Source organism: Osmerus mordax, chromosome 10, assembly GCF_038355195.1.
Source record: "Osmerus mordax isolate fOsmMor3 chromosome 10, fOsmMor3.pri, whole genome shotgun sequence".
NCBI classification, from domain to species: domain Eukaryota; kingdom Metazoa; phylum Chordata; class Actinopteri; order Osmeriformes; family Osmeridae; genus Osmerus; species Osmerus mordax.
The window spans coordinates 5,802,679-5,818,740 of NC_090059.1; the positions used below are offsets into that span (position 1 = coordinate 5,802,679).

The following is a 16,062-nucleotide window of genomic DNA, read 5'->3' on the forward strand; positions in this document are numbered from 1 at the left end:
CGAGATAGACAAACTGTCATAGCCTACAATCAAGCAGAAGAGACACTGAAACCCATAGGCTACATCCAAAATCAACTGAGAAATTTGAGATGACGACACAAAGTAGGCTAAATCATCGCGGTTGAGAAGTAGCCTAGGCCTACATGGAGTTGTATGACCCACAGCACGTATTTTACAAAGACTAAGACAAAAAAGACAAATCTTGCCACGTTATGTTGGGATGCTGTTGCAACATCTGTTGGAATAATAAGTTGCCTAAATATAGCCTATGCCATGTGTATGTACCATGTCAGCTTTAAATGTGAAAAAGGAAAGCTCAAAGGAAAGGCTAGGTGACCGGCGCATAACGCCTAGAACACACTGGCTGCGGAGCGCCCCCAAGCGCTGCAAAGTGCCATGATCGTCCACGAATGTCACAAGGATGTTCTAGACACGCATTTCTCCACGCTGGTCACAAAGCCTTTCACAAAGCCTTTCACAAAGCCTTCACCTCCTCTGAGCTTTCCTTTTTCACATTTCAAGTTGACATGGTGGACATGTGGAGGTTGAACAATTACTTCAGAAATGACAGAGAATTTCAATTGTCCTTTAAGAAATGTTGGTACCAAATCCACTGAGAAGAAATGTCATCACCAGCTGCATCGCGGGCACTGCACTATCTATAATTCCAGAAATATGTGTGTGTGTGCACCCAATTTTTTGATGGGCACTATGCACGAGTTGAACAAAGTTTTCTTGCGATCCCATAAAAGTATTGTTGAAAGCTACATCGTTTTAGCTCTTCTTCTGTGGCAAAACACTGTAAAAATTCAACTCATGCGACACACCTGCCATACCCCATCCAAATACGTCCGAGTGAGGTAGATTAGCTACAGCGGTGCAGATTGCATTCTTTTGAACAAATGGGCTATAAATTTAGTTTAAATTGTGTATACAAAAAACTAAAACATTGTGATATATAGGTTACCGTCCGTGCCTTAAATTCTACCATGATATACATTTAAGGCCATACCACCCAGCCCTACAGATAACTGCAAACGCTCTGGGGTACCAGCTAAGACACTGGTGAATAGTCCAACGCTATTGTCTAATGCTCGCAATATTAAACAATTTGGAATCTTGCTCACGCAATTAATTGAAGTCGGTTAGACTGGTTCCACCATGTCGGTGGAATAATTGCATAATTGAGAAAGAGGATGGTGCCTTTAATCAATCAAGTGCCTGATGGTACAAAATGGGGTTGTAACTATGCAGATTATTACAACCTACATTCACAATGCTGACATGGAAATTAACTGACCTTAGGTGACATGAAAAATATGAAATGCCAAGAGCGTTATCGGACAGCTGCCTTAGACAACAATAAAAGCATGGTCACGCCCATAGTTTGTCTAGAGGTTCAAAAGTTGTGAACCACAAAAACATTTTGTGACAGAAAGTCTAAAGCCAATGTTGCCTTCTCCTCTACCCTCTGTCTCTTTTACTTGAGATATCCCTCACTGCTATACAGTCTTTTTGCATGGTGCTTTTTTCGACTATGTGCTCAGGATTGTGCCAAAATATGTAATTCAAGATTGGTGAATGGAAACCAGTGTTTAGAAATGGTTTATGTCAAGTCTGTCCTGAAATCCTCTACCACAGGGCAGCTTTTAGATGGGACTGGTGTGTGTTGACATCTTATTAAATAGAAGACAGTCTAGCCCAAGATGCATGCAAAATGGACACACAGAGCTTCTCTGTTTCAGCCAGGTCATAAGGCCACTGTCTCTAGTGTGGAGGTGCAACGCTAGGGCAACGTTTGCACTGGCAGGGGTAACTAGCTCCTCATATGTGTGTGATGCTCAGGGATATATTCAAGTTGGCTAGGGTTGGGGGAGGTTTGTGTGTGTGTGTGTGTGGGGGATTCACTGGCTCCAAACAATGACTGGGAAAATGGCACCATGCTGCTAGGCCATGATGCTATTGTTCTTACAAACTCAGTTAAAAGTTGTTGCCCTGTCCTTTTAAAGCTGGGTGTAAAGACTAGCAGACAGGAAGCACCTCTGTGACCATGCAAACATTCTGACAAATAAACTGCCCTGAACTTGAGATGTGCATTTGCATTCTTTTTAAGTACTGGTTCTGTTTAAGGACATCCTAAAAGATAATTGGAAAGTTGTAAAGTAGATACAATTAAGAAGCTCATTCAGACAATCCCTATATTTGGGGGATCTTGAGCTGACACATTTAAAAGCTTGATTTCGCATTCACTTGCCTCTTCTTGGGTTTGATCTTTGATCCCTACTGTATGTAAACTTAAGCCACTTTAGCCAGCTATGCCACCAAAGGATTATCAGCGTTGAGTAATTTATTTTAGCCACAGTAGTGACCTACAATTTAGATACAATTTATTATGGCCACAGCTTACAAAATATATAGGTGAGAAAAGAGGAATCAAATTGTAGGGGTCAGCGTTTTTATTTTTTACATACTAGTGAGAGCTTTGGCAGACACAAGGTGAGGGACAGACACTGTGAGAAGAAATTGAAGGCGGGAGGGGGGGGGGGGAGATGTCATTTTAGACATTCTGCTATGATCACATTTGCGAGTTACTGAGAAATACAGGAAAAACGAATAAATTGTACCCTTCCGAAAAACTATAAGTGTAATTCAAAAACAAACATCCTGTACAGAAACTTGACATACAGCTGTCTTCAGTCAAGCTAATTTTAAGCCAATAAAGTGGTAGCAGCCTTGAAAACATGGTGTGTGTGTGTGTGGTGGGCAGAAGTGGTAAAAAAAGGTGTAATTTACAGTGAGGATAGCGCAGCCGTGCGAGGAGGGTCATTCCAGTTCGGACAGGTAGCGACGGGGTGATGTTGACAGTAGAGGTGCAAACCAACCCCCTTGTCGCCACGGAGACGCTGGGGTCGATGGTAAGAAAAGGGAGTCTTCTCTCAAGCTGGCATGGGGCCTAGTCCAGCACAGGGGTGCCCTGCCAACTGCTCCTCCCCTGCCACCACCCCGCTCCCTGGCTGGCTGATGGGGCCAAACAAGCCCAGACGTCGGCCAAGAGGGCAGAGAGGGCATTGCCAGCTGGGCTAGCACTTCACTGCCGAGCACCACTCTCCAAACAAACAGCTCAGTGGGCCGCAAGCCACAGGCAGCATGGAACCTGTCATTACAGACTGAGCGTGGCTTGTTTCCTCCATCTCTGGCCTCGCTCTGCCCTGCACTGCACTTCTCACATGTAAAATCTCCTGAGCGATGAGTCTTTCCATTCATAATGTAACAGAACATTATTTGACTTTATCACCTATGGACCTCAGAGGTTAACAAAGTGATCAGTGAACAGATGAATTAGAAATGAGGAGAAGAATATTGAGGAAAAACCTTGCGGACGAATGTGAAGTGCATGTGAGAAAGGTTAGGGACTTGAACCAGTGGTTGTCCAAAGGTTTTCTTAGAGATGAATTACACAGTGGCAAATTATACAACATCCAAGCAACTTCCTCTGATCTCTTGCTAAAAATGGACTATGATCCGCTACGTTATGTTCTATGCAAACGGGCAAATCCTCAGGACAATTCTGCTGCTTATTGTACTTCAGATATATTTGAGGGAAAATACCAACTTTTAGTTGGATCAACCATGAAAAGGGCTTTCTTTTCAACAATGCTAAAAGGGTCAGTTAAGAAAAATTATCATACAAAATGTTTGACACTGCCCTCTGGTATCTGGTATTGCTGGAACGTAATAGCCAGGGGAGAAAAGGGGAAGCAAACAAAACAACCCGTGTAACCAGTTTGCCTGCGACAATGATCCCGATAGAAAGAATGAGCGTGTGAGCAATGTTATTCACGTAATTCAATATCCAACCCTATCTACAGGATACATTTCTTCTCAAGCAAAGATATGTTTCTCGGTAGTCATCCTCAAGTGATTTGAAGAGGTACACAAATTACAATGGAAAAGAAGCATCTGGTTAGTTGCTCTACTTTAAGAAGGGGGGCACTGAAGGATGAGAAAATGTTTGACCAAGTCAAACAAACATTGGCACTGCAAAGCATTCTGTTTATAATTCCTTTTTTACAAATTTCTAGAAAAAGGGAAAAAAAGGCTTATAGGCAGGGTAGGCAATGTCGTTGAGCAGCACTTTGCAGAAATAAATGTCCCATCCTGATAGCAACCAATACATCTAAAGGTTTGACAGTAACATTAAATCAATCTGATATCTGTGGGCGTTGCAGGACTGTAATAAACACGACCAATCATTAAAGTCGGACTGGCATTGGACGGCATTCGAACTGAATGCAATAATTTGATGGGCTACTTGTCTGTCTATCTACCTACCTCCGGGCAGTAGTCAGGCAGCACGTTCATCTGTTTTGGGGGACGGGCTTTTAAGGGAGGGGGTGGGATAATTTTGTTTGAATTCTTTGAAACTTGAGCTAAAATGGGTAGGTTCGCAGAACTTGCCTATCCTGCCTTTAAGCTAAAACAAGAGATTTGTTTGAAGCATAACAGATGAACATATTAGTTGTGCATTTTTAGGCTCAAGTCTTACATTAAGAGACGTTGAGTAAATATAAAAATGTACACTCATGCCTTTCTTCATAAGATACTCTTCAGTTGGATGCTTAAAACAAATTAGGTTTGTCAACCAACTGAGTGTCACTACCAGGCCTACTGTAAATTTCTACCACAATATAAAATATTAACGTAATCTGAGCCAAATCAACACTTTGTTACGGCCACCAAACTAAGGCTCATATGGAAACACGTAAAATACGTGAGGCCAAACACATGAGTAGCTGTTTCTATAAAATTTAATTTTTTATGGAAGATTTATTGTGCAACAAAAGATCAGCACCCCCATCTTACCTCACAGACACCTCTAGTCTAGATAGGAAACCGATAATATGAGCCACTTCACCAACTCACCCTCATCAGAATATATCAGTTTATAAATCTTAGCATTCGACTAACTGAAAAATAATTAAGTGTTCTGGCGAGGTCATGATCTGGAGACAGGCCTTTTTCACTAGACACCGGAGCCATGATTTCATAGCCTTCCTGTCGGCTGTGGAAAGACACACCTGCTCCAATCAAGGCCACCCAGGTGGAGAGGGAGATAAAAAGCAAGCAGTCCACATAACTTCATACTCTCCAACATGGATATTGGAAATAGTTTGTATTTAAGCATTTTACTTTGAGGAAACAACTTCTAATAATTGAAGAGGACCTCATGATTCCATATAATTTGTGAAATCTCAATAATAATACTAATTTTTAAAAGCATTGTAAAGAGGTGTGTTACAGATACCTCACCCATTCCCCATGTTAAGAATATTCAAGACTTGACTCACTACACAACATCACTGCAACATCCCCACTGCACAACACAATTGGGTGAGTGACACTGAACACTCTCTCAAGTCGGCTTTTAAATTAAGACAAAAAATTAATTGGAGCAATGAGAGATGCAGCGAAAGTAAGGGGGAGGGAGCAAAGAAAAAATTTAAGACAAAGACTGAAAATAAAAGGTTCTGCCTTTTGAGTGTGAAAGAGATAGAGCATCATTGAAATGCAAGAGAGAAAGAGAGTGATGTGTTTAAATAAATAAAAAACGGAGGACAAGTGGCAGCTGCGTGCCTTTATCTTGGAATCTGAATGAATCGAGTCACCGGAGGTAAACACACACACACAAACACTTGCCCTGACACATCCGCTTAGTGTATTCTCCTGCACACATGGAGCTTCATTAGGATGATAACGGATAACATCATTCATGTATTGTCCCATCACATTTTTGATGACATTCAAAAACAAAATTGGCTCATGATGTGCATAGTTTAGTCCATTTCATTCAGCCAAAGTTCGCGTAAAAAGTAATTGCTACTGTATGAGACAAACGCTGCCATACATTGATGTGATAGAATACATGTTAAGAACTGTTAACAAATAATGTCACCAACACTTCAACAATTCTCATCTCCAAATTAAGTTCATTATGTGATGAAAATTATGATGTGATGATAATTGACAACTTTATGGTCAGGTGCACACCAAAAAATATACTGTATGATTCAAACTAAAAGACAAGGGCGTATCATAATACATATTGGGGGGGACACATCCCCCCCAATATTCAAGTCTGGTCAAAATGTCCCCCCCAATATATTGATATAAAAATATAAATGTGCTACGCTACGACAGCAACCACGCACACTGTCCAAAATTATCATTAAAAAAATTAATTTGCCCCCCCCAATGTTGACTCCATGGCTACGGCCTTCCTAAAAGATGAACAAACAGAAGGATTAAGCAACAGTCTGGTATCTTGAATTTAAAAAGTATGATGTTTTAAGCGTTTAACACACCGGTCTGGTTCAAGCACTGTTTAAAGTGATGGGGGGGGGGGGGGGGGGGGGGAGAGCAAATGATTATGTATTTGGATATTATGATAATTATTATGATATTATTACTATACTTCTTTTTTATCTGAGGTTGTTATGATGAAGTGCCCTGTCCTAAAATCCAAATGACAGTGTGTCAATGGGGTAAGTCAGTCTGTCGGTCCTCCTATCAGTCCATAAAAAAAGTATTTGTATTTATTATGAGACCTCTCAAGGTTGGAAGCTTTTATGCAATAGAGGGGGTAAAGGACCACAACCCTTGAGAAGTGGCATGACAACTAAGCCCACAAAAGCTTCAGCTTGATGGGAGTGATGTTACAACCTCTTCAGTTTCTTAGAGAGAAAAAAAAATTCTTTGGCCCGTTGTGATAAAGGGAATCTTTTATTCCATCTAAAACATGAGTATCAACATTTCCAAAACGGATGGGCTCACATTGTTTGCTGCACAAACCCCCTCACTCCCTCCACACACTCCAAACTGGGGGTCTGTTAGGGTGGGTTAAAAGAACACGAAACAAAGAGACAGACAGACAGAAAAGGGGAATGTGATTGACAGGATAAAAAAGAAGAGTATAAGAACAGAAAAATCAAATTTCAGCATTCGTAAATATTTCAAGCTCCTATACCCAACCAAGGAGAGATCAGAGAGACAACAACAGCAGCAAAGCCCAAGCTTTATCACTGCTTCAGATGCAAACCAAACATCAAAAGTGATTTTGTACTGTGTATATTTTTTTTTGTTTTGTCTGCACAAAACTACACAAATCCTCCTCAATGGAGGAAAGTAATTAACCTTAGTGTGTACTCCAATGTACTTCAACGTACAAAGATGGGCCATTCATCTATTCACTTTATCTTAAAATCCACGCCATTTGAACAAGTGCACAAAACATTATGAAAACAAGTAAATGGTGATTCAAAATATCTGTGCCATCGGATTCTTGCTGGCGTATTTCCCATGCTTCCACCATTGAAGTGAATCGAACTGCATGTGGCACACAATCTGAAGAAATGTATGCATATGTGGCATCTGAAAGTTACAAGTGGATTTACATTGTTTACTTTGAGATGAGACTGCCCGTCTGAAGGAAAGGCAGACCCGTACCATCCTGGCAGCCAATGTTACAGAACCCCCACTGCAACTTGGCATGGCACTGCCATGCATCTACGCCTGGCATGACCTTACGTGGCATGCGGCCCCACAAGCAACAAGTGGGCATGGGTCTCCATGGTGCTGGAATATGGGAAGAGACAGTCAATTTATCTTCTTCCACACACACACACATGCCGAAATCCACCACTGCGGTGGCATTCTGCATTCTTCCAGGCAGCTGTTGTGAGCGGCCCAGACGTATGCACAATGGCATGCTGGGAGGGAAGACAGTCAGGGTAGAGGCAGTGTGATCGGTTCTAATTGCTTCAAAATGTCCAGAAGAAGGCCCCCTATTATCTATTTAAAACGGCTGATAATGGTGGTGGTGGTGGTGGGGGTTGGGGGTTGGATGCGACCCAGGCAGAGCGAGGGAGCTTCTCCGTGCCGTCTTCGACTCATTATTTCCATCTTGACGGACGCCTGCTCTCAACCCCTGGATGAATGGCCCGTGCTGAATAAGTTATCACGGGGCACACAAAGGGAGAGTGGGCTCTACAAACAGCAAGGCGACTCGGAGAAAAAAAAAAGTTAAAACAAATTCCCATCCTGTTTTCCCAGACAAATAGAGACCCACCGCAGACTGTGAACTCACCTGTAATTTCAGCAAACATAGTAGGAGGAAAGTAAGGAGGGATGAAGGAAACAAAACAATCAAGAAAAAGAATGAGAGGCATCTGTGTGCATACTGATATCCGCAGAACATTACTCTGTTTAGTTTTATCTGCCCCTCTGTTGGCAAAGCTTCTCTTTCATTTCGTGGGGTGAGCAGGGACTTCCTTTGGACAGCATGTAAGATGTTTCAGAGTGTGGGTTTTTTGTTGTTCCTAAGACGTCTCTGACTGAGATCATGGCATCAGTTTGTTGCCCTGTTTTATGTTTCTTTATCGACTTGTTGTTTTGTGGTTTGTTGGTGGTTTGTCCACCTCAACGTGTTCTCTCATGGAGAGAAGACTCGGTCCTTTCACGTTGGCTACACTTAGTGAGCAGAGTAGGGTTGGATTCAACTGCCACTGATCACTGCAAATACTGGTGCCACCACCAATCCTCCCTCTCTCATTCCTTCACTCCATCACTCAAAAGTAGTGGGGGAACTTTTTGGATGGGCACGTCTTTTCTCCTCTGACTGGGAACCAGAGGGCGCGGCAGCCCGACAGGCAGATCAAACAGGGCGGGTACCCTTGGAGTGACACCTGGAGCCACTTCAAGGGGGGAGAGCGCCACAGATCTCCAGTCAACTTGTCTGAACGACGGCCTGTCGGAAAGGGGGAGGGGGGGAGCTCAAGCAGGAAGTGGTAGTGGAAGTAGAAGAAACAAGAAGGGGCAAACACACCCCACCCCAATGTCATACGAGGTTGACCCACTGGGCTTCGGAAATGTAAGAGAGCAAAGCCTCTCCTGCAAAAAACTGTGTGGATAGTGTGGTGGGTAACAGGGTAAATAAAAGTTGAGGTAGAGGATTTCTTACTGAGCTGTAGGTGGCATATTTGATTAGACACTGGGTCACGCAACATGTACTCATGACTCTATATACACACAATTAGGTGGGTCGATAATGAACAGTCATTCCGTAACACCATCTTTGCATGTCTTAGGTTTGGTCCAAAAAATTCAGTTGAGGAAATATCAGTTTTATTCCTCAATAGATAGAGGAATAGATAGATAGATAATAGAAAAAACTGCATGGATTTGCCCTTGTCAACCTCTGTCTTCTCTAAAACCAGACTTGTTTGTGTCTTCTTTCTTTAAAAGCATCCCATCAGCAATCTATAATGGGTGAGGTGGAGGAAAAAAAAGTATGAGTAAAATTGCATAGTGGAGGGAGAGTTTGAGAGCAGAGACAGTGAGTAAGAGACAGAGTGGATGAGAGAGAGAGAGAGACAGAGTGGATGAGAGAGAGAGAGAGAGAGAGAGAGAGAGAGAGAGAGAGAGAGAGAGAGAGAGAGAGAGAGAGAGAGAGAGAGAGAGAGAGAGAGAGAGAGAGAGAGAGAGAGAGAGAGAGAGAGAGAGAGAGAGAGAGAGAGAGAAAGAGTAACAGGCAGAGAGAGAGGGGGAAAGGGGTGTTACTTGTGCTTGTTTGGCTCTGGAGCAATTGCTAATGAGGCTAAGGCGCACCCTGTCATTGTCCCAGCAGTAGCCAAAGCCACACATTCACACACACAGACACATGCACAAATACATACACACACATGTACAAACAATCCTGCTATTTCCTCACACAGCCTGAAAATACAATAACACATGTGGCGGAAGATCTGTCTTACAGAAAAAAGTAAACTAAAATTCTTGATGATTAAAGTACAATATTAGAGAAGACAATTTCCCCAAAACTATTCTAAACAGGACTACTGTGAATCTCATATAGGACTAACCCTATCAAACAAATACATGTGTACCCGATTTAAGCATTTGTATACATTTATACAGCGGGAAAAATGGGTTTCAACAAACTGTCAAGCATCCATATGTTATTATGGCTGAAATAACATTGATTTATATCTGGGTTTGGTAACACACCATTAGTCACACCAGTAGTTGTCAATGGTCAGACATTTCTAGATCTCTTAGATCAACCTATTTGTTTAAGCCAGCCACGAAACCCATCTCTACTCTACTTGGTTCTCAATCTGCTCCACAATCCACAGATGCCAGCTCTGTCACACGTAACTGTCCACTAGGCTCTTGGCACTAAGCTTTAACAATTCCATCCCTATAGTACCAATGCATCCCCTATAGTACAGTGCATTGATGTACATGCAAAGACACGCATGAAGGCACGCACGCACAAACACAAAAACTAGATGCCTCCATTAGGAACTGGCGAGAGGGAAAGAAAGAGAGAGAGAGCACCCAGACACAATTCATGTTTTAGTTGAACATTTGCCAGAGAAAGCCACAGAACTGAACGTGGAGAGTTCACAGAGTGTGCAGATAGGGCTGACCCAGAGGGGGATGCACTAGCAAATAAAGAGGGGGATATCATGCCAGGCTGAATCAATTGAGAGACAAATGAAGTACAAATGTAGAACATATAATTTTCAGCCTTAACATCGATAACAGATCAGAGAGGTTGATCCATGGGTAGGGAACCAACTCATGGGACAGGGAACATGAAGCTGTGGCTAGCACTTATTGTTATTCTTTTTTTATTGCAAAACACCGTTAAACGCATAGGATGGCTTTACACAGGGAAACCTTTCAAGCAACCTTAGTCGAAACTAAGTTGCAGTTGAATTGTATCGTGTAAAGCCTTCTGCAACCCACTTGAAACCGGTATAAAATTCAGCCACAACAGTTGTGGAACTAGTTTACAGCCACCAAATGCAAAAGTTAGTAAAGATATTCAAATAGATTTTATCCAGTGAGAAAAGTATACAAAATAACATACAAAGAAGCAAATGTAGCTTCGATGACACTTTCCACTTGATAACATCTAGCGAGAAAAAACAATAGCATTCAACAAAAGGAAAAATCATCAATCTAGTTAGCAAAATTTGTGAAATAAACATTGCACAATACTTTTTTTTTTGGGGGGGGGGGGGGGGGGGGGGATTATTTTTTAAGTGCTTCTGGTAGCGGTCAAACAAGTTGCGTGAAAGTTTCACTGTGTACCCCGGCCACTACTCAACATTTCTGAGTCCTATAAATGTGTCACTGTTTGATGAACAGTGTTGCAGTATAGCTGGGTGGCAAGCACTTGCATGATTCAACTTTGACATGGAAGCACTTGTTTGGATATTTTCTGACATCCCATCATTTGGTGTCGAACAACCTATTAGTGTCAAACTATATGTTAGAAGTTCTACAATATGCTGATTTGATGTAGGAAATCAATTCTATGACTACTTCAAAAGGCCCTAACTCTTCTTTCCAGTTATCATTCTGGGATACAGGTGACACAGGTGAGTAAAAACTCAATAGACGGGCCATCACACAACCCAAAATGTAAAATGGTGTGTGAGAGAGAGAAAAAAAAGAGAAAGTGTAGGAGTGTGTATGTCCATGTGTAATGTGTGTCTGTATAAATGTGTGTTGGAGTGCACAAGTGGGAGAAAGCACCCCTTGAAAGCTCCACCCAAACCTCTCCCTCCCCTGGTACCAGCATCCTAATAAAGCTTTTCCTCCGCTGTTTGAGAAAAAGGCGTACCAGATAAATACAACAAAAAAAGACTGACTGGGTGAAAAAAAGAGAGAAGAACTATAATTTGTTCTGTCTTTCAGCTTCAATTAAAAATAATATCAAATCTTTTTGTTCAACTTCACAACAAGACTTCAAGAGGGCCCCTAAGACTCGCATCCATTTGCATCCCACCACAGCCCACTGGTGTCTTCTGAATTCCATTAATTATATGACCTACATATCATATAGTTAATATTTCAAACTGTGTGTGTGAGAGAGAGAGAGACTCAGCCAATACTAGAAAAAGGGCTAAATTAGGAGATCTTGAGGACATCAGAGCCACCGTATTCTAGACGCTTTTTCTAAGGCTTCAGACTTTGATCTACTCCCGTCTGACATTGTTTGCAAATGTCGGTTTATTGGGATTGGCAAACAAGTGAACACAGCCACACATTTTTTTTCCTTTAAACAGCCCTATAGCAACCCGTTTTCCACTAAATCAAAAGGGAAATAGGCCAGGCCAACTGCCTTGGCTTTAATTGAGAGAATGTTACAAACACGACAATAGGGACAAATTGCCACAGTGAGGGTTATGTAAGGTTATATCTACAATGATACACCTTATGAAATGAACTTGTCCACAAAACACAAATCTCAAAACACAAAAAACAGAAGTAGTAGCTTTGGTGTAAGACAAACATTGTCAGTATTAGTCTGTGTCCTAGTGCAATACCCAGGCTGAGTTAGCACGACTGGTCAAGCTATGCTAGCCCTATTAAGGTTATTTCTGTGAAAGCAAAGGGAAGTTAACTAACAGTGGCGGGTAGCAAACCTTCCGTCCTGAGCCTGGGTCGGATCTCTTAATCAGTGTTGAGAGTCAATGCGGTTCCCTCCTCTGGAGGTCCTCCTGGAGGTGCCCAGTCCTGCCACCTCAGCCAGCCCCGCTGCTGCCAGCCCCCCCATCATCAATATGGAGTCCTTTTGCGGCCGGGCTTGCTTACGCTTTCTGTCTGATATCTCGGCCCATTCCCATTTCAAAGGGAGGTCCACCCGGGGGTTTGACTTTTTGATCTGCCTGGCGACTGACTCGACCACCTGCATGCAGGATCAGCCGCCAGCGAGAACAGACCGCCCCCACCCCCTCCTTCTTCCAAGAACCCCACCTCCTTCAGAACCCCCAGTGGTCATAACTGGGTCTGGAGCAGCATCCCAAGCTCTCCTGACCGGGAGCCTGCAGAAGCTTGACATGAATGGGGTGTAGCAGCAGCAGGAAAGCTTGCTCTGCCAACGCTGGTTCCATTTCACTGGTGCAAGAAAAGTTGTGGGGGTCATTTTGTGTCAAAAGGGTCATAGAGTAACGCTGTGGCCACAGACGTGACGAAGGACATCGCAGGATTCCTGGAGCTCCTCAATCGGACATGGCTTGGACACCCCACACTACCTCTTCAATGTAGGACTGTGTAAAACAGCCCCCCCCCCCCACCCTTTCACAGCCGCACAAAATACTACACACAGGCAGACACACACACTGCTTTCGCCCTGACTAAGGAACAAAGAGCCGCCACATCTGATGTGTTGAAAAGAGATCCTTTTATTTCCCCCCCTCCAAGGTCTAGCTTTTAATTACACTGGAGAGACTTGCTGTACAATAAATCAAGCACTTTCACTTACATGATATGCAAGGCATATTTGTCCACTTTTAAAAAGGATAGGTTTTAACCAGGAGTCAGAGTATAAATTATTGATTTTTTCTGACGAGATCCTTCACTGAGGTGTCATAGTTGCTGCATACCTCTTGTACAACTATTCTTTATTCCCTTGAAGGTTTTTGTTACAAAAGAATCACCGCAGCACACTGCTGAAATCACGGTGAAAAAGCAAGCATTTTAATTGTGCATCATAAAATGTCAAACTGCTTCACTCCAGATAAGTATCATTGATATTATTACTTTTTAATAACATTATGATTTCCTTTAACAGGCGTTCCCATTAAAAGTTAATGAGATCACCATGACCATGACAATATAATTAAAACCCTCAGGACTTCAGATGATTTGTATGAATAATTTACTCTGAGCTGAAGCGCATCAGACGACATTCGCTGAGTAATTGAGAAGTAGTGGCATTGTGCGGGGTGTGTCATGCAGAGGGGTGGTGTATGGGACACAGGTAATTCAACTTTCAACTCACTGTCTATGTAGGTGTCTATTTAAGCCAATCCCATTCACACTAAACTCTGTGGTCGACACTGCCCTACGTATCCAACGACCACTCAAGATATTGGTCTAGAGGATTTTTAGAACGCGCTTGGTTTCCAAAGACTTTCCGTTAATTAGTTTCCTTGAACCAAAGAAGGTGGAGTAATAAAGTGTACTTGATACTCAGCTGGAGTGATATCCAGAATAGATATGACCCATGACAGATATTAGATGGGAGTTCCAAGTATCTGAAATGTTTCCAGTACTTGAAGTATTTCACGCTTTGTATTTTTTATTTACTTGGTAGTATCACCATATCACCCTAACCATACTGGCGGACACATGTTGTTTACCTAGTGTGCAAGTAGCTAGTTTTCAACTATACCTGTATCTTTTTTACGTGACAAAGATACAAAATACTCCAAGGAATTATACACAGTTCCAATTCATACAACAGCCAGCCATCTTATTTGGGACTAATATACTCTATATTGAACTTTTAGTACAGAGAAACATTAAGAAAATCCATGGATAAAAAAGCTGCCAAAGTTGCTGTATCCAGTACAAGAGGTTAACCTTTCAGTTTAATTTGCTTGCATGATGATACTATAACATGTTACAATACTGGGACACTTTAAAATGCTAAAGACACAAAACGGTGACAAGTGTAAAGCCAAAGGAGACAACCCCATAAAATAACAACAATTGCTATGACATCTAATACAAATGCGCAATAAATCTGTGAAACCTATGGAAGCAAATAATATGCTGAAGAATTGTCTGAAAGTAGGCCTAATCTGAGATATAATAAGAAAAAAAAGTGTCTCTTTCCTTTTCCCTGGTTAGACATGACTAGTAAAATGAAAAACCAACATGCATCTTCAAAGAAAAACTCCTTTAACAAGAAAAGGGTATGTTTGGGTGGGTATTTCTATAAAATGAGGAACAAGGGTGCTTTATCAGGCAGAGAGGTGGTTGAGAAGAAACTACGAGTCAAGCCCCTTCGGAAAGCCCTCATAAATCCTGATTTGAGCCTGCTAACCAGTGGAGACGATGTACAAGAAAGAGGGTGGAGAGGAGAGATGGGGGGGACGTGGGCTTGACAGGCGCAGAGCTCTTAAAATGCTACATTTGATTAAGTCTTCCCATTAGGTGACAGCTGAACTTTAACATTAATATGATAATATTGAAATAAGTGTGTGTTATTTACTTTGGAGCCCATGGAGGAGAGGGGGGTGGGAGGAGTGGAGACAGGATGAGGGATGATGAATGATGTCTGGACAGCTCCTGGGTGACACCGGGCGAGCTGAGCCCCCCGTCCCCCCCCCCGGTCCCACCACCCTCTCTAATCAGACTTGACAAAATGGAGACATATGCAGAAATATTGGTTACAGTCGGCGTCACAGGCTGCCCTGGGCCTCCTCCATAGCAGCGTGAGGGGCCCTGCACGCCTGCCCCAAATTGTCTATGGGCACTGAAGCATCTATTTCAATTGGCACTTCCTTCCTGACCCTGGGATTTTACATTAGGCCAGTGTCATTTACATATTACTCTTAATCAAAAACCACACGAGGCAATAGAGGAAAAAAAATAAAAGGGAAGAGTGAAACAAAACCGTGCCGTCACGGTTCAGGGGCAGAGCCACAGAGGCATTTTATAAAATGGAGATGTGACAAGACATTAGTCTGTGTGTGGGTGTGTTTTGCAATTGTGTGTTTAAGAAGAAAGCAGGGTAGAGAGGGAGGGAGGGGGATGTTTGTCTGCTTTTGAAAGGAAGGAAGTGTGTGTGTATTAGGGTAAGAAAGTAGGGGAAGTTGTTCCTATGCTTTGAGTGAATATGCATATTGTCTATGTGCAAGTGCATGTGCAAAGATGACAAAGAACGAAGCAAAGAAAGCAAAGTTGGTCAGGTTGAGCGGGTGGTAGGTTCATTTCTGTAAAAATAAATACAGCAGAGGAGGAAGGAGAAAAGCATATCAAACAACACAGACAGTGCTGTTCCTGCCAGTTCAAATAGCAACCCTTCTCACAAAGACAATGATGCAAATTTAACAAACTAGAATCTAAATGATAAAGAGTGAGTACAGATGATCACCCAGTCTCTAGCAGGGCCCTAACCACAGCCGGGCAATTGAGGGAGAATGTGAACAATGAGCCAGTATCACAGGTAAAACAACATCGATTTGACGATGAAAG

The 16,062-nt window shown here is 42.4% G+C and overlaps 1 protein-coding gene across 5 annotated transcripts in view; it reads right to left on the bottom strand.

Moving 5' to 3' along the window:
- vti1a (vesicle transport through interaction with t-SNAREs 1A) overlaps positions 1-16,062 on the bottom strand; it is a 127,436-nt gene that overhangs the window by 26,553 nt on the left and 84,821 nt on the right. Inside the window, exon 9 of one of the 5 annotated variants that reach the window (XM_067245203.1) lies at positions 13,263-15,800. The exons of the other annotated variants lie outside the window; for them this stretch is intronic. Within the exon in view, the coding sequence (XP_067101304.1) occupies positions 15,773-15,800 (28 nt within the window). The 3' untranslated portion in view covers positions 13,263-15,772. Of the gene's footprint in view, positions 1-13,262; positions 15,801-16,062 lie in introns of those variants that run through there. 5 annotated transcript variants of the gene reach the window in all.